The sequence below is a fragment of the Toxotes jaculatrix genome, chromosome 10, assembly GCF_017976425.1.
Source record: "Toxotes jaculatrix isolate fToxJac2 chromosome 10, fToxJac2.pri, whole genome shotgun sequence".
Taxonomy (NCBI): domain Eukaryota; kingdom Metazoa; phylum Chordata; class Actinopteri; family Toxotidae; genus Toxotes; species Toxotes jaculatrix.
In genome coordinates this window covers 24,181,211-24,200,214 of record NC_054403.1, presented here as the reverse complement: position 1 = coordinate 24,200,214, position 19,004 = coordinate 24,181,211, and the positions used below count along the sequence as shown (strand labels likewise).

Below are 19,004 nucleotides of genomic sequence, written 5' to 3'. Positions count from 1 at the left end.
GGTAGATTTGAGCACATGCTGACAACAAGCCCAACTCTGTTACTTAGGCAGCACATTTGTAGTCCAGAGCAGGAGTGTGTGTGTGTTTGCAGCATGACAGGCATCTGTGTGAATCAAACCCTGAATCCCTGCAGCACGACTCTAACCCAGTGAACATTACTCATTCACATTTACAACCAGAGCTTTTTGGCAACTCCTCTGGGATTTGACCCTGTCACCTTCACAGCACAGGGTGATGCCAGTGTAAATTTCTTCTCATCCTTCGTGCTACAGATTTATTTCTTCCCATTTCTACCCCGGTCCACTGTTTTGTTTTTTTCTTTTGTTGCAGTCAGTCCCGTCCTGTTCTTATTCTGTCACATAAATACTGTGTGAAATATTACAATTATAAAACTATTGCGCTGATTCTACTCAGACATCTTGGTAAATCTAAGTACATTCTCATTGACACTGTGTAAAAACTAGAGCTCAGCTTCAGTACCAGAACCACAAACCCTTTCTAACCTCTTTGGTGGTCATGGATCTGGGAAATTAGATAAAAGGTCTCTCAAGAGCAAGCAACATAAAACTGGGAGGCATTATTTATAAATTACATTAATCCTGTGCATTAAAATTTGCAGTCTCTGTCCTTGTAATCCAGTTTTGACAGATAAATTAAAGTAAATTTAATTGGGGGGTGGGGGAGCCATCTTATGGGTATTTCATGACTTATACTTATCTGGAGGTTACTGTGAATGCTTCCTACTCTCTGTCACTGGGAGGAAAATGTATTCACTGCCATTATTTCTGGAGGACAGGGTATGTCTTCTCATTTAGACTCAGAAAAAGTTAAACACCTTCACACTGCACTTACAGGCTGACGTGACATTTGTAGCAGAGCAGATAAATCCAAATTGCGGATTGAATTGCAGCAGTGCAGTGCAGTGGGTCGTGGGTGGAAAATAACATTTAAAGAGCATTTTTGAAGAAATTGACAGCCTGTGAAAAGGACAAAAGCTCAGCTAAACTTTTGGAGCTTTAAAGAACCAGTGTACATAAGGTCTTCACTGAAACAAGTTTTTTTTTTTTTTTTTTTTTTTTTTTTAAATTACAAGAACTGATAAGCTAGCCGGTACTTTTAAGCTGCCATAGCTGAACAGAAAAGTGTGCTGCAGACAGAAACTAAAACTTTGTCAACAGAAAATCCAAGTGAAAAGCATCACAGTCTGGCACATTACTTTTCCCTTTGTTAACAAGGGATCTCTGGGAAATGCAGTGCAGAAACACCAAAACAGTGTCTGCTTAGCATCAAAGATAAGTAATGTAAAACGTAGCTCATGGATTTCTGTGCAGTGTGACATATGTAGTTTATTGTCAGTTCTACTGTTTAACTTCTGCTGTGGCTCTACTAGAACATATGTCCAGGCTTTGTAACTGTCATTTTGTTTTTGGTGTACTCCCTCTCCTTTATAGTATCCTCGGCCATTTTATTGTCCTCTCACCCTTACCTGGGTGTCTTTTACCCCTCTTAATCTGGTTTTAACACTTCTTGGAAAATAAATATCACCCCTGCCACTCCCCCCGCCTGGCTGTCAGCTTTCTAGTGGCGGTAAAAAGCAGTGTGGGCCTGGGCTTGGTGCTCATCCCTCTCCTGCCCTAATTGCTTCATTAGAGCCTCTGCAGCATCTCTGCCCGGTAGCTTGGGAGATTTAATAAGTGCTCAGAGGATGCTCTCAGACTCTTGCGCCTGGGCTGCTAGGATATTGCTGTGGAATTTCTAATATCCGGGCTTCGTTCCAACGAAGACAGAAAGTCAAAGAACATCAGACTAAGTACATTCCTGGATCCCTTCAGTCGTGCACAAGGCGAAAACACAGCTCTGCCAAGCCTTTTGTGCTGTGGCTACATCCCCAGCGGCTACTGCTTCTTCTACCACTGAGACTATAAAACAGAGTGGATTGAGTTTCCTGTGGTCCATTTTCTGAGAGATGAGTTTCAGCGAGATGCGGGACAGCCAAATGATTTGAGCCCCAAATAGAGGAAACACAAACAGTAAACTTAGCGCTCTACTCCCGACCATTTTCAGCCTACTCTTACCCACTTTCCCATCATTTTCCATTATCTTGTGCAATTTGTGCCAAATCTCATCACTTGTTTCACTACTGGTGCTCACATTCCAGGGTGGTAGCACTCCTCTACTATGATGGATGTTGCCTTTTGATTAAATACTGAGAGGACATTTTTCATTGGCTTAGTTCATTAATGACAGACAGGTACAGGTGTTACCAACTGTGTTACCAACTTTTTGGCTGCATTGCAGTCGTTTCAATGTATAGAAAACTTTTATGTTTAGGATGGTCCCAGTCAAAAGACTTGGTGGATTTACAATAAGGAAATTTACCCTAAAAGCAGTAGCAGTGGAATATACTGCATGTCAGTTAAAAACAACAATCTAAATCTGAAACCTGATCCTCCCGCTGGGCTGCCAGTGTCAGAAAGTGTCAGTGATGACAGTTTGGATATGAATGTAAATGAGAAAGAAAACTGAGAAAATAACAGTAGGTGCAATTTAAAGTTCCTAATTTGCAAGTAAAGTATAATTAGTACTGTTTAAACCATTAGCAATCTCGAAATTAATTCTGCTGCTACACTCACTGCATTTCCCACTGGAGAAAACCATCAGGCAAATGTTTAAAATGTGCATTTAAAATGGGGGAATGACAGCTGGAGCAGTAATATAGTAAACCCCGAAGGCAGCTGCAGTAGGTATTATACAAAAAACCCAGGAGAATAGTGAGGTGAAGATCAAACTATCACTCAAGTGAACTTTTGAGAGAAGACGTCTACCTTCTGAAACATATGATATGCAGTCATGTAGAATTATTGTGCTGAAATTATAAGGAATATTGTGGATTTGTGAGCCATTGTTACCTTTGACGATGACGATAATAATTCTGAAATCACTACGGGAAGTGGAAGCTTTGGTGTGAATTCCCAGCAGATTATAATATAATGCTTAGACCGAACACAAGTATGAAGGGTGCTGCCACATAGTATCTTCAGTAGGACTTTACTATATATAGCAAACAGCGTGGGGGATGGGGATCGCAAGCTGATGACCAGCATTTGTGTCTGCGTGTGTGTTTGTGTGTGTGTGTGTGAAAAGGACAAACAAGATGACCAGAGGAGGATGTGTATACAGTGTGTGCATGAGCGCATAGATGTTTTCACCAGCATCTACACGTGTGCTTGCAAGCTGATTTCCGCGTAGTTTGCTTATGTGTGCGTGGGCATGTGCCATACTCACGTGATGACCAGTGAGGTGGAGAAGAGCAGCGTTCCCAGCAGGCCACGCCGGCAGTCTGCGTTCTTCCTCTGGCGCTGGTGCATCTCGCCGCCACAGTTGTCACAGCAGCGGCACAAGCAGAAGAAGAGGCCAACTATAGGCATCAGAACAGCGAACAGCAGGCCCACTGCCGCACACACAAGGAAGCCTATCTCGTAGTAGATGGCCTGGGGTCAGCGAAGGAGGAATGAAAAGGAAAAAAATATGAGATGAAGAATAAGGAAACATAATAGAGAAGGATGGTGAGCATAGATGTGAGATGAAGGGAAAAGGGGGGCCATCAGAGGTGAGAAAGGGAAAAAATAAGGTGTGGGTTGTTGAGAGGAAACAGGATTGGATCAGGAGAAGAGAGCAGATGAGTTGGGGAATGAGGGAGAGAAGAAAGGATAGATTAAACAACGACATAAAGGAGAAGAAGGGAGGACACACACAAGGAGGCAGAGGATAAAATGAGCAACAAATCTAAAAATATCTGGTAGGATCCCAGTGCTGGAAATTCTCTCTCTACTCTTTGTCCAAAAGGGATTTGTGGATAAACAATATACACATTGCGTAACGCCACTCACTGCTGGAGAATCCTTTCTCTCCATTTCTTAAATACCACAAGCAAATTCAATAATCAACTCTTTAACCACATTATTACACAAGATAAATGCCAAGACTCTTAAAATCTGCGGGGTGGCAATACTGTTCTCACATGCTACACTACAAGCTGTTTGGAGCGAACAGTGAACTATTCTTAAAGGTTGTTTTTTACATAAATTTCCAGTAAAGTGCAATATGCACTGAGAGGATAACAACACACGAAGGATTAAGGAGAATACTCAAAGGAGCCAGAGCCATCCATGTAGGCCTTTGGTGCAGTTTTTCCCTCTCTAATGAAGGGGAAAGACAGCATTTCTGATGAAAAACCTGCTTCAATAGGAATGGACTACAAGGCAGCTAGTGCACTGCAGCAAAACTCCATCCTAAGAAGCGCTTTAAGTTTGGACTGAGTCACAAAATCCAGAATTTTCTTGAAACAAGAAGACAAATAAGCCTCTGGGGTGAGATAATTACACCTGTTTCAGTGAAGTGCAGCCTTTTAATGGTTTCACTGCAGAAAGTGTCTGTCAGCCTCACAAAAATAAGGCGATCTCTGCAGCTGATAATAAATTGGAAAAGGTTGAGGGATGCGAGGGGAATTTAAGAAACCATGAAATGGGTGAAATTATCTCTTGACAGTGGCAGATTTCTGTCACTTGGTTCAAAATAGGATTTTAGTGACATTATGGTGTGAAACCCTTGCAACTCCAGTTTTACAGCTGAGATTGAAGAATTACATGGTGCCCCCATAAAGTGACTGATATAGAGCCTGTACACCCAGCTAAAACTGATGCAATCTAATATAACAGCTCTATATCCTATCCTCATGGAGGTTACAACAATTTGGCCAATCCTTTTATATCAGTGAGGACAAACCAAATATTAGGAACACGTCTGTGTATAATGTAATACAACTCATAAAGTAAAAGTCTCATAAAAACAAAGCACCTCTCTACAACACTTAAAACTAAAAGTGACATTATATCTTCAAGAGAGTTTACATCATGGCTGTTGTATTAGACTGCAGTAGTTTTGATTAGGTGTAACTAATAAACTGGGAAATGACTGATATTACTTTTGGGCCATTGAAAAAAAAATGCACTAGTGTGGATTTTTCATTGTCATAAAAAATCCACATGCACTTGCACAGAGGGCAGTTGTTAGGGTTAAATAATTAATGAGTGAAGAGGGATCACAGGGCTGAGAAGCTGTGGTGACCAGTAAGACCAGTAAGATTAAAATGCATGGACTATGTCAGTAAACAGTAAAAGTGAGCAGAGAAATGCTGACGGCTCTGCTGCATTGTTTGAGTTAGGATTCGCTCTCGTCTCCGAAAACTCAGCTATGAAATCTGCTCATCCTTCATCACAAAGCCTCGATAATCCTTGACTTTGATTGAATATTAGAAATATTCAAGGTGACTCAACATGATTTTTTACAAATTCCTCCTGATATATTGAGAGAGTGAAATTGCTGCTGTTGGCAGGTTCAGCTCTTCCACCTCCTCTTGTCATGTACCACAGCGCTGCTACTTAATCTGCCCCTACCTAAACTGCACTCAGCACAGGCTTTAGAAATTGGCAAAATTGAATAGGGGATTGGTAATTCCCACACCGTATGTAACTTGTCACAATGAAGTTCAATAGCTTCTCATTATAAAAGGATCAAAGTGGCGCTGATATCAGTGCTCCTGAATGGACGAACTGCTCTCCCAGCTGATTCACACTAATCTTAATCGCCCTCATAGGTCAATGACCCTGCCTTCTCCTGGGACCTGCAGCTTTTGCCTTTTAACATGCAGAGGAAAAAAAAAAGAAATGTCTTCTGAGCATTTCAGAGAGGAGTATTCTTCTCTGGTTCATTTGGATTACACTCGCCGCTGGAGATTTCAAAGTTTGCACAAAGATTTCCAAACTCCAAAAGCTCGTGTTTGGATGAGTGAGGATTCTGGCTGTGTCAGGAACGTAATTTACAAGATGAAGGAAGAAAAAGTTCACCAGTCACACCATTTATGACCTTAAGCGGTTTCAGGGACAGTGGGAACAGAGAGGGGGGAAAAAAGCAGCACTGTGAAGATGCAGAAGGGCAAGGAAGCAGAGACACTGGGCGTGTGTGTGTGTGTGTGTGTGTGTGTGTGTGTGTGTGCATGTGTGTCCCATGTCAACTAAATGCACCAATGTCAGCCCATTTGTTGAGGACATTGTGCAAATCTGAGCGCTTGCATTGTCATTCTGCTTCTGGGCTCTGCTTGTTATTGGGTGAATCTTCACAAAAAAAAAGGTCAAAAATGTTTTATTTTTTCCACCACTCTTCAGGGGCCTGCAGCTCCAACTATTTTTGGACTATAGCTTTATCTTGGCAAGTGCCCAAAAGAAGGAGGTGACCTTCCAACAAGAACAAACTGGATGATGAGGTGGCAGCACGTCTGAGTGGTGAAGACGGGCGTTCCTGTAACTTGAATCAGATTTGATCAAAGCAGCAGCCACGAGCAGATGCCCTCGAGCAAGATGTTGTTACTCTAAACTGCTCTTCCGCTGTGAGCTAAATGCCTGAGATACAGGAGCCGCTGTGAATGAATGAATATTGTAATTCTTTGTTGTTTTTTTGTGTGTCCTGTTTTGATTCATTGTCCTGGCTCAGATCCTGTTGCTTAATAGTGAGCTGGATTGGGACTGGTTGTAGATCACCCTGGAGCTGCAAAATTTACATGATAGTCTCAGGTATAGTGGCATACTTTAACACTGTGCAGAGTCCATCCTTCTTTGTTTGGTGCCAGTTCTGGGAATTACCTCTTTTGATAAACCAGCCACAGTCATAAATCTAATCTATTTAAAAAGCTCCACTGCAGAATCACGGTAACACTGAAGTCACACTTTATTGACCTGTGCCCGACCTGTTTATGCAAAAATAGAACTGATTTCCCTTTTTTTTAAACCAAAGAAAATTGTGGAATTTTTAAACATTGGTTGCCTGAATGTAGCTTTAGGTTCTGTGGCTGTAAGATCAAATATTTCTGGAGGAACTGGGAACCTGATCATCGTCCCACTTATTACTTATAAAAGAGAAGTTTTGTTTCCTGGATGTTCAGCTTGAAGCTCTGTAGTGGATTTGTGGCGGTGCTGCATACTGTGTGTGTGTGACAGTGGTTCAGGTCAGTGTGTGGAGATTTATAGTCCTGCCAACATCAGCACGCAAAAGATCAAGCGTGCGTGTGTTCATGTGTGGCTCATACTCGCTGTGGTTAGGGTAGATATCAGGGTGGTAAATACTGCTGAGAAGCGAATTTGGATGGCTGACCAGCCGTTTCGAAGCAATTCAGCATGACCACTGAACAGTGTTTATGCTCTTCTATACTGTTACACAACATCACTGCTCGTCATTACAATTATGAAAATTCAAGGAGCAGAATAGAGTTTTGAGTGTGCAGCTGCAAATTCAGCAGTAAAGGGATAGACTGAAGTGTACCTTGCCAAACCCACATTGGTATTTCTTCCTTCATGTTGGGTTTGATGTGGTGTTGTGCTGGTTTGTGTTACATGCTATCCTCCTAACACAAGTCCTCCACAAGTCCTCAGCAGCCGAGCAGGAAAACAGGGTATTATTTCACCATATGTAGAAAGTTTCCACCATGCTCAGAAGAACTGGTGTGTTATCCTGATTATATTAGCTAATAACGAGAGAGGAGGATCACTGTCAATGACAAGAAATCGCTTTATTTGCAAGAGACAAAGCGCTTTCAGTCGGATGTTTTGGCTCTTTCTCGGTTCTGTGTCTAAAACTTTGAATTTAATTTCAAAGTACTAACCATGCCTTGGTGATGCAGTTATCAGTTATCGTTGCTCTTCCATGAAGCTGGAAACCTCTATATGAGGACACGTCTCAAATGACACAGGCACACAGTTTTGACCAAGCCAAAGGGAGTTTTCCAAGGAAGCTGTGAGGTTTATGTGTTGGGTGGGTGAAAGACATAGGGCTGCACAACTAATCAAGTACACTCCAGTTATCGAAATATAGCTATGTAGCTATGTGTTAATGTGTAAAGAAACAAAAACGGGAGTTTAACTACAGTTGTGCAACCCCACTGACTTGAGACAGGATGGAGCAGGATGACACAGGGGACGGGTTTGACTGTAAATCCAGTGTGCAGACTTTACCTGAAGGGTCAGCACTATGTTCTCTGGCTGAGGGAGGCCAGATCAGATGAAGAGGGCATGCAGAAGACAAAGGCAACTCAGCGTCAAAGAAAGAGCAAAGCCACAGAACAAAAACATGTGGATGAAATAGAACAAAAAAACTGGCATGCATATCCACACAGTTGCATAGTGTAACTGCACACAGACAGACAGACAGACAGAATATTCCCCTATAATTGAGAAAAAGGTTCAGGGACCTTAAGACAAAGAGCTTAAAAAAAGTCTTTGGTTGTCAAAGATGTTCTATAAAAACTAACATGATGTATCTGTTTCTAAATTCACAGCTTGTGCCAGAAGCAATTACCATTTTTTCTGGGGTGCCAGTAACAAGATGGCCTCGCCTTGGCTTGCAAAAGCTATTAACAACTTGCTCCAGAAAGGTCACGGACTACAGAGTATCTCCGAGGTACATTTCTTTTGTATTATATATCCTAAATTGCTACACCCAATCAGAAAAAACATAATGCACTAAGACAGACGAATAGGCACAGCAAAACAATCCTTTTAACACACACACACATGAACACACTTACCTTTTGATACTCTGTTTGAATGGCTCCAAACTTGTCCTTTGTCAGTTTGACAATAAGATCTGAAACAGCACAGAGGAAACAAACACATGATGAGATCTGTTGCTAGTTTTTCCATAAAAAAACTAACATGGTGGACTCCTATATCCGATAATTATGCTGTAGTGTGATTGCACTTGTGTGTTTCTAGCACAGCAGGCACAATTTGCTTCTCAAGTCCCACTAACATGTAAAGTAAGGTTTTAAAATTACAGTATATTACAGCCCAGTGTCTACATTGAGATCATAACACCAAAATAATGGTAGCTTAATCTCTAGGGTGTCGCCAAAATCAAGAACAGGTCTTTTTCAGGGTATTAGTTTGAAAGTGTAAAAGGAGCAAACGCGTCGGTGTTGCTGTGATTAATGCCAGCTGCCTCAGTAGCTGTTATTTTTCAGATGTATTCATATATTTTATTTATATATTGGTTTTGGTGTGGAAACTTTTCTAACTTCTCTAACTGCAGAATATATTTATTTTATTGCGAGAAGTTATTTCTGTCAAGGTGAAACGGAAAGTTGATATTTTTGACAAGATGGTGTCAGGAAATCCAGAGCCACAGTGTGACACTGCAGTGTCCCTTCATCCCCATCTCTTCCCTCTGGGTTTAGACTGGAGCAAGTCTGACAGCGTGAGGAACTCTTATATTATTTATCATGATTGACATCTTGTTAGGATCCTGCTGGTGATGTTGATATCCTGGTTCCTATTAAGGGCCGCAGCTAATGATTATTTTTATTATTGTTTTGTCTGTAAAATGTCAAGAAAGCAGTGAGTGATGTCTTATATTGTTTTATCAGTTTGATACTGTAAAAAAATGCTGGAATCTGTGAAGTGAAGGTATTTTTTGTTTAAAGCCTCTGAAGTTATAAATCCCAGATTTTTACATGTTGCTGGTTTAAGTAATTATTCTTCTGATTTTGGATCAGTATTGGATCAGGTTGATGAAACAGTGCAGCTTTTTGTTCCAGCTTATAAAGATAAAAGGTCGCAAATAATAGTTTGCAGCTCTAAATGTTTTCTCTCAGTGGGTGCACATTCAGTTCTGTTCTTCATACACTGGACCGTGGATCAAACTGTCTTCAAAGACCAATACACAAGGTTTTCACAAACTGTATTTGTAAATATTATAAATAAATTATAACGGGTCACATGTTTGTTTAAAATTTTTAGTTCAGTTAAGTAAAACTCATTTTGAAAAAAATGGAATTCACGTCACAAACCAAACAATACAGTATGCCGCTGTTCTCTCTCATATCGACACCTGGAGGAGTGCTGGGCGTGATTCATCATATAATGATGACAGAGACAGCAAGTCTTCTCAGAGGCGGTATGCTTCCAAAAATAAGATGCAACAGACACAGGGGCTTTTCCTTCTTCTGCAATGCAGTGTTTCTTTCCTGAAGAAAGAATATATCCTACAGAAGAGCTGTTTGATTTATTCAGACCAATGATCCCTGCCTTTTATCCAAAGCATGAGATTTGTATTAATAGGAGGATGCTCCAGGCTAGTTTCTGTGGCTGTTTAGGAAGAGAGGAGCTCATTATTTGGGGTGATTGTGTCTAATTGCCTTTATTTAAACATTTATTAATGCGGGATCAAGTGACTGAGAGCATGTTTTATTTCCCTTTCAGTCCTCCTCACACTTGTTTACTTCCCTGTGTGATCTGTCTGGTATGATGACAGGTAGTGGTACTGGTAGCAGGACTAGAACAAGTGCGGTTCACTGTATGTGCCTCTCTTAAGTCTGATAGATGTTACTGTAAGCAAACAGCTTTTGTTTGTGATAACACTTTTCCTTCCCACCGTGTTTGGGGAACACGAGTCTGCTTTATAGGTCAGCCTATCACCAATGCATGTTTCCAGCTTCTAGGTTAGTTCCTCCACCCTTGGATGGCTGACAGCAGTCGCTATTGTGTGTTTCGGGTTGAGTTGTAAAATGATCCGGCCTTTTGGAGAAAAATAAAAGTACAGCGAGCTGAGCCCAGCTATCATCTTTTCGTGTTGTAGTGGCCCTTTGTGTGTTTAAAAGAAGCCCCTGGCCTCGTGGTGAAGGTGTGTTTAAAGTCCTTTTGTCCCTACAGGATGCTGTAACTGTAACCAAGCTAAACAATCTCTCTACAAGTGCACAACCAGGCCTCAGCTGTGTAGAAACATGTCAAAATAGAAGAAATAATGGTTCACTTCTGTGCTGACCTCACTGAAAAGCCGAGACTTAGACTGGAGATTAGAGCTGAAAGATTAGTTCGTTCAATCGTTTGGTCTGTGAAATGTCAGAAAGTTTTCCAGAGCCCTGATAAACATCTTAAAATTGCTTCTTCTTCTTTTTTTTTGTCTGAAAAATTGCCCAGAACCAAGAAATATGTTCAGTTTCTTATCACAGAAGACAAAGAAAAGTAACAAATCCTCACACTGGAGAAGCTGGAATTCCTCTTTTTTTAACATTTGTGCTTGAAAGATAACCGATTGAACATTTTAAGGAGTCATTAAAATCGTTGCTTATTAATTTTCATTTCAGCTCTGATTCAGCTCTAACCAATTTACACTTTGAATTAAAGGTAATTTCCTCTGTACTGATGTATTATTTTTTTCAGTTGCACAGTTTGGTTCTAATGCAGGGACCAGTGTGGTGTTCATATATCACAGTGGAAAGTTACAGGGAGCAGGTTGAAGTGAACGTCTGGGCGTACAAAACTCATGACTTTGGCTCTGGACTCAGAGGTTTGCACCTCAGCTCAAGCTTCAGTCAGCTTTAAATGTTCACTATGTAATCAAGACCCAACCTTTCTTGAAATTCAACACTAAGGGCTAGTTGACAGATGTAAGTGTAATCCTAGTGGCAATATGATTCCTCTGAAATATTTCAGCCAGTACAAATTAATTTTATGTTAACTACATTGCCCACAGCAATAGAAAACAGTGTTGACAGCCCAGAGCGACTTTCATCGATCAGCTTAAAGTGAAAGGAAAGTGAAAGCTGCTGCTGAAGCCAATCAGAGTGTGTGTGTGATGAACAGAGAATGAGTGAATAAATGAAAAATAGATTGTGCCCAAACATCACTTTAAAAAAAATCTATAGGTTTAACTCGACTAAATTTGTTTTTCCGCCGCTGGGAAATATTTGTACAATCAAAATGCAGATTTTGGAAAACTTGGTGAATGAATTGATCAGGGGGATACTCCAAGTCAAGAGCAGAGCATCAGGAATAAAAGACGCATTGGGAGGATGGGCGAATGTAAGAGGGAGGAAGGTGAGAGAAAGGACAGAGAAAGATCAAAGAAAGAAGGATGACTGAGGAGAAAAATAGGAGAGGTGAAACAGAGAAAAGCAGCAAGGAGAGAAGGCTGGACTGAATCCAGCCTCCGTTTCCAGTGAGAGGCGTTTAATCCCTCTCCATGAACGAAAAGCTCACTTGGTTCTAGTTTCCACCCACATTAACTCTCTCCTGTCCACCCGCTCTGCTTGTCATTTTGAAGGCACATAAATGTATTTGTCAGGGTGGTGCAGCCTTTGACCTGAAAAACTAAAACTAACCTGTTGTTTGTCACATGGTCCATATTTTAGATTCAGAAGTCTCCACTGATTTGCTGTGGATTATAAACTGCTCTCTAAGCTAAATGAATATATAGTATTAAAAATGTGAATGTAAATGTAGAGAATTAATGTAAATGTAAGTGCATAGCAGGAGCTGGCTTCGGGAGCTTTGAGGCTCTGAACCACATAGAGGTGGAGCCTTTAGAGCAGATTTAATGAAGCTTTGCAGGGAGCTCAAGATAAAGCAGAACCCTGCAAGATGAATTTTTCTTTTGGTTTTACAAAAAGGGAGTCGTCCGACCAGAGGCATCCAGCAGTGCTCTGCCTTTGTTCGGCTGCTCGGCATAGGAATAGCAGGAAGAAGTTATTTTGATGCCCATGAACAGTGGGGTTTCTCAGGGTACTGAACAGCTTCCTGGGCCAGAACTTTATTCTCATCGGAGTGGAACAATTGTTTACGCAATGACAGTCGCACTTTTGGCTTTGTAAAGTTGGTCTGGTTATGTTTCCACTGCTCAGTTGTGTACCAGGGCTTGCAAATAGAACAGTCTTGTGTGATTTAGTGTGATTTTGACCGCAGGCCGTCGAAATAAATCTGATTCCAGTCCATGTAACCTTAGCTTAGCATTTGCATGAATTCGTCTGCACTATTTCCCCTAATTCACCGTCTGTGGTTTTCATCCCGGCTAGGAACACATAAAAAAAATTTAAAAAAAACGTGATCAGCGCAGACTGCACTTTGCCCCCAACTTGCTTTTCTTTTTGCTTGGCTTTCCTGCTATAAACTCTTCCTGTACTTCAAAATGTGCACATACACAGCTGCCTTCAAAGACATCTGACACCTGCATTAATCCAGCTTTTAGAGCTGAAACAATCAGCAGGGTAACCAGTCAAACAGACAGTCAGACACTTAACTGCCAATAAAAAAAAAAAAATGTCAAATACACTCCAGTTCAAATCACAAGTGTAAGGATTTTGTAAACTGTAAATATATTTGTTTGGATTTTGGACTGAAGCTTGGATTAAACAAGAAAACTGAAATGGGAAAAAGTGACAAGCATTTCATTTATTTATTTATTTACATTTTATAGATCAAATGATCAAGAAATAAAAAGCAGATTAAAATTGAATTGAAATTGGAGTTGATGGAAGAAGCTGACAGAGGCCATGCAGTGTATGTGCATACTATGGATCATCTATAGTCACTGTTTACCAGACTATAAGACCTTGTATTAAACCTGTTAATTAAAGAAACACAAGAGGAAAACATCACAGCAAACAAACCGCGATTTGTGACTGGTAATCCTCCCAGCAGCCCCTCTGGGTGTCCATGGAAAAAAAGGCGATTAGTGCTATGGATTAAATGATGAAACAGAAGTGTTCAAGCCTACGCCTTTAGTGACTGAACACAAACACTAAGTTCATCTGTGCATTGATTGTCTGTAAGGATTTGAAGCTGAAAGGCTCCTGTGTTGGTCAAACATACACAGTGGTATTAAGCTACACCACCATGTCCACCACATAATGTGGACTAATTCTTAGGGAAAAAAAAGTAAAAAAATGGCAGCTACACATGATTTTCGTTTCATTAAAAAAAATAAAAACAATTGAGGCCACATAGCAAAGAGATCGAATTATTTCTCAACATGGAAACTTTTTAAAGTGCATCAAGAGCGATCAGATAAACTCCACCGCAGCAGATTAGTCTGTGGGGAGACACTTTATATTGTAGCCATGTTTGTTTTGTCACCTACAGCAACATGCCTGTGAATAATGGCTGTATGTTTGTTTGCTTATCTTTGTTCAGCTTGTTATATTTGTTTAACTTTAGGAATTCTTTGTGTATGTCAGTGTACTTGGAGGATTTAGCTGATTTTGATTCAGATGTGAGCAGAGTGGGATGATTTTTACTGGACACACTCTGAATCTTGGAGTTTTGGGCATCAAACCTTTGATTTGCTGAAAACCAAATGATCAGCACAGGCAAATCTACCTTCATCAATATTTTCTATTTTTCAGTATCTAAATGCTTATTACACCTTTTGTACAATATGTGGAGGGCTGGGCATTTTTGTTAAGTTTTGATGCTTGTGTTGTGAATTTCAGTAAACATTACATGCGTACTGGGTATGGATATGTCTGATTTCAGTTTTAATATAGGATAGACTGCTGCTGGTTCAGGTAGATGATGGTGTCCCTGCTTTTATCCAGTGATATTTGTGTTTTTGAATCTTTCCATTATTTGATCGAATTGTTTCAGAACTCAGAAGTCAAGTGTTTTCCCCCTTGACAATAGTTTAATCAGTGTGTGATGGGAACAGTGATCTTTCTGTTATGAGACCGTCTGTGTCACCCAGAGGACGTCCTGTGGTTGTTACTGAAGCTGAGATGTTGAGATGACTGACCTTTGTAAACACTGTGCCGAGGCTCAACAGCATCAGCTATTCAGGAATATCATGTAACATACAGTCTGTGAAAAGCCAATAACCTTGTCCCTGTGGGAGACTGAGGCTTTTTTCTCAGAGAAAAGTCACAAAAAAACAGGTCCAGTTGACAATGAAGCATTTGTACTGAACCTAAAATGCAATGTTTCACCTCTCTGCCAGTCATTAGAAGGACAAGCAAATGAATATATAGTATTGATATATTGCAAAATAATAACCACATCGGACTGTAAAGGTAATAGTTGAAGGGTTGAAATCAGTGCAGCGGATGTCATCTTTTTTAATTCATGTGTTCTTCTTCCTGGTGCCTACATTACCCACAATGCACCCCAACCACAGACAATTCAGTCGGGGATTTAGATGTTTTATTCTGGTAACAGCTAATGTACCCTGGAGCCTCTAGACTCAAGCAGAGATAAGGAGCAGGCTACAGCGGTCTGGAAATCTCACTGCCCCATATCACCACATTTTCTTTGTGCAGCTCCCTCTGGAGCCACAGAAACCTTTACTGTTGTTTTGTTAAAGGTTAGTGACCACAATGTGGAGTGGATGGGACATTTTATATATTAAAAATGATTTTGTGATAACTCTCAGCTGGACAAACTATTCAATGGCAGCACTGTTCCTAAATGACCTCAGACATATTTTTCTGTGCATTCATTTCCTGTTATTTAATTGACATGTACACCTATCATTGATTGATACAGCAGCCTGGCCAATCAATTGGTCTAGCACTGGATAACTATATAGCGTTGAATGCAGCATGCGGCCATTTGTATTTTACAGTAAGTGCAGTAGGTGTTCTTAAGAAACTGGGATGGGAGTAGAGTAGATCTGGACAGAGGAGACGGGAAGCAAGTCACAGGCGTGCACTGCCTGCGACGAGACACTGTTAATGCTGCTAGTATTTTATGCCCTCGCTCATTTTAAGTCACTAAACAGCCAAAATGGAAAAGCTGAAAAAAAAAAGAAAGAAAAATTGCTGAAGGGGGAAAAAAAAAAGATCTGGAACAGGCAGAGACAGATGGATAAATAAAAACAGCAGAGCGCAAGAGTCAGAGGGAGACAGCAGGAGAAAGAGTGTGAATACTAAGAAATGGAAAGATTGATGGAAGGATTGATGAGTGCATGGTGGATAGTTGGTGTGGATGATCGATGATAAATGTAGAAAAAGATTGATAGATGATAGGTGGTACAATATGCAGAGATAAAGTTGATGTCATGGAAACCGTGGTCTTCATGCTGTCGTGACTGGCTGTGCTGCGTTTACTGATGGCAGCGTGTCAGAGCCTTTATGAACTGCACCGGGAAAAAAAGGGGGGAGAAAAAATAACAATCAAATTGCACCAAAAGCCACCAGCTGAACAAAACTCACATATTCCCCCTACTAAGCCCTGGCAGTCGCCTGTGACAACACCCATTGCTAACAGGCTTATTCAGAAATAAATAAATAAGTAAGTAAGTAAGCAAGCAAGCCTGGCCATGAGATACACTTCCTCGCCACAAAACTTCATTCAGCCCTGCTCCACTTGTAAGGCAAATGGAGCAACAAAGCAGATAGCCAGTTGGGGATTTTTCCTCAACAGAGCCACGCTGTTGCCAACTACGTGTATTCTCCCTCACAAAGTTATCTGAGGACACACACACAAACGGGAGAGATTGTTGTGTTAAGAACTAAATTCAGCAGGAGTTGTAACACCAATGCAGGCAGAAAGTTCCTCTGGGCATTTCTGTTGCTAAAGTAACATAAACAGGATGTTTATGACGCCCTTATTTTTACACCTGTGTAGTAACTCATGAAATTCATGCATAAATACATTGTATTTAAAGCTGCTATATTCAATGTTATTATATTAACAGTGGATCAAATTGTTGTGTATGTGAAAGGGGTCATTTGGAGCTCCTGGACCCGGCTCTTCAGGTCCTCTCAGCTCTAAAAAAACAGGTTTTCTGCAGGTCTTGAAAAGTTTTCAAAAACACAGAATTCAAGTGCCTCAAAAAAGGCCTCAAAAAGATCCAACACCATGTATTAAAACGTCTTAAATTTAATGTACTAAAGTTTTAAATATTTTCTCTTCCCTGCTGTTGACAGTAAGATTAGTAAGAAGTTTTGACCTTCAGGAGACAACTGCTAGCAAGCTCATCAGTATAACGGACAAGTGTTGATTTTAGCAAAAATGTTGTTTTCGTGATGATTTTTCATCTCATTGTTGTGGTCTTGTGTCTCTTTGGAACAGTTGTGCATATCTTTGTATTTACAGAATATGAACATAGGCAACTGTTTTCTATTAAGTTAGTTAGATCAACTCAAATGTTGATGTTGTGCTTGTGGGCAGAAAATCAGGTATGGCAGGTTTAAATCACTACGGCCATTAGGCCTTAGCGACCAAGATGAAGGTGAAAATAAATTGAAGATTTCCTCTGCAATAGCAGCATATGTCATGCCAATATGTTTTGCAGTTGGTACCCAGGACACCTTGTGACACCTCAGGGAGGCGTCACTGGGCCTCAGCTCTGTCATCAAACACTGTGAAAGTCTAGTAGCAGAAGGAGCTAAAAGCATTTGAGGTGCGTTTCTTCATCCTTGTTGCTATGCAACAAAAAAGTTTTTGCTATTTTTAGGTAATGGCTTTGGTGTTGTGTTTACTAGAAAAATGTGTTCTAGAGAGTTCAAGGCAGACCAGTGTGTTACATCTACATGGTGTAACAACAAGAAGCCATTTGCCATGAGGCATTTCTCAAGAGGACACTCCATTACAAGAAACTAAAAGTCAGAATATCTCAGCCTCGACTGTATCAATGCCTTTGACCCCCTGTTATTAACCCCCTGAAGCAGATCAGATTTTCACCATGATTTTACCATATCTAGTTTTTTTGTCAGTGTCATGAAAATTCTGTTTCAGTTCATTGGTTTTGTAGTTTTATTCGTTCAGTCATGATGATCCGCTGGCTCTGTTTTTAGCATCACAGCAATTTCTTGGCCACGTTAGCTAACAAAATAACGATTCAGATCACAGTGAGGTATATAAATTTAAAATTTTAGAAACGACAGCACTGGTGTTGGATCGGCAGAAGGCAAACGTGCACAGACAGGGCTGAGTTATTGGAACTGGTATAGGGAGAGAAAATGTTGGGTCAGTGCACGCCAACTTAGTGACCGCTTTGCTTCACTTTGAAGATGAAGATGAGCCAGCAGATCTGATTATATCGTAGCATTACTGAAAGTTTTAGCAAGTCTTACAGAAGTTAGATTGCTCTTGGGACCCTTCCTGGGACCCTTCAGAAGGGTTGCAAGATAAATCGGACACCTTTCAATATGATTAACATCATGGCAAAGGAAAATAAACGTACCTCTGCTCCACAAATTTCTTATATTTATGGTACATCCTTTGATATGGTGGAAAAATTAAACTACGCCAACAACCTAAAATATTAAAACTGATCATAAAATTACTACCACTTACTGCTTAATAACAACAAACAAATGTTTTAATACCCTAGACTTTCACATTACATCAAACTGACTGCTCCAGGTTAGAATTAGGTTTGGGTTAGGGGAAGGGTTGAGGCTGGGCATTGAGGTATGATAGTTAAGTTTATAGTAAGAGGCTAGGAAATGCATTATTTCTACAACTTTGCTCACAACTGATGTAAGACATGAATGTGTGTGAGTGTGTGTGTGTTTGTTTGTCTCGGGGCTGACTGTTCGTATCGGAGCTGGCTTCCCATGAGCTTGGTGTAAAAGCACCTCAGCACAAGATAAACACTCTGTTACCATAGAGTCTGTAACTATGGAGGGAGAATCAGCTTTAACTTTACACAACCAAAAGACAGGGGGAGGGGACACACACACTTGGAAAAGTACAAGGTGGAAAGTAATTTAATTTAAAAGTGTTAATCTTTTTTACCCCGATTTCTTCGTAACAATGCTCCCACCAGTGACATTTACAGAATTAAACTGAACTGAGTGGTGTGGAGAGTGTGTGTGTGTGCCTCTTTCTTGGGCATCCACGATGGTGTAACTAATAAAGGAGGTGTTAGCTGGTCTAGAGAAGACTTAACCTGCCAGGACAAAGCTATCCCTCACATTTCAATTAAAAAGGAACGTCCCGCAGTTTCATTCTCGGTGTCTTTTGTTAGGTATTTCTGTCAATGCTTCAAACACAGAAGGGAGGTTGCGTGATTTATTTTCCATCTGTGTACATAGAGGAAATGTACTGTATGTGTGTGGGTGTGTGGAGAGCACTTTACTATGGCCCTCCATGTAAACAGCTGAGTCTCTAGGCTACACATACAGCTGCAGGCCCACACCCCACTTAAATCTGTTTTCACACGGTGGCCAGATGAACCC

General features: G+C 40.6%; 1 protein-coding gene across 1 annotated transcript in view; it reads right to left on the bottom strand.

Annotated features, from left to right (window-relative positions):
• prom1a (prominin 1a) overlaps positions 1 to 19,004 on the bottom strand; it is a 67,634-nt gene that overhangs the window by 34,454 nt on the left and 14,176 nt on the right. The window contains exons 2-4 of the mRNA XM_041047666.1: positions 8,637 to 8,695; positions 8,065 to 8,091; positions 3,287 to 3,492 (exon numbers count right to left, since the gene is read on the bottom strand). Of these exons, the coding sequence (XP_040903600.1) occupies positions 3,287 to 3,492; positions 8,065 to 8,091; positions 8,637 to 8,695 (292 nt within the window). The remainder of the gene's footprint in view (positions 1 to 3,286; positions 3,493 to 8,064; positions 8,092 to 8,636; positions 8,696 to 19,004) is intronic.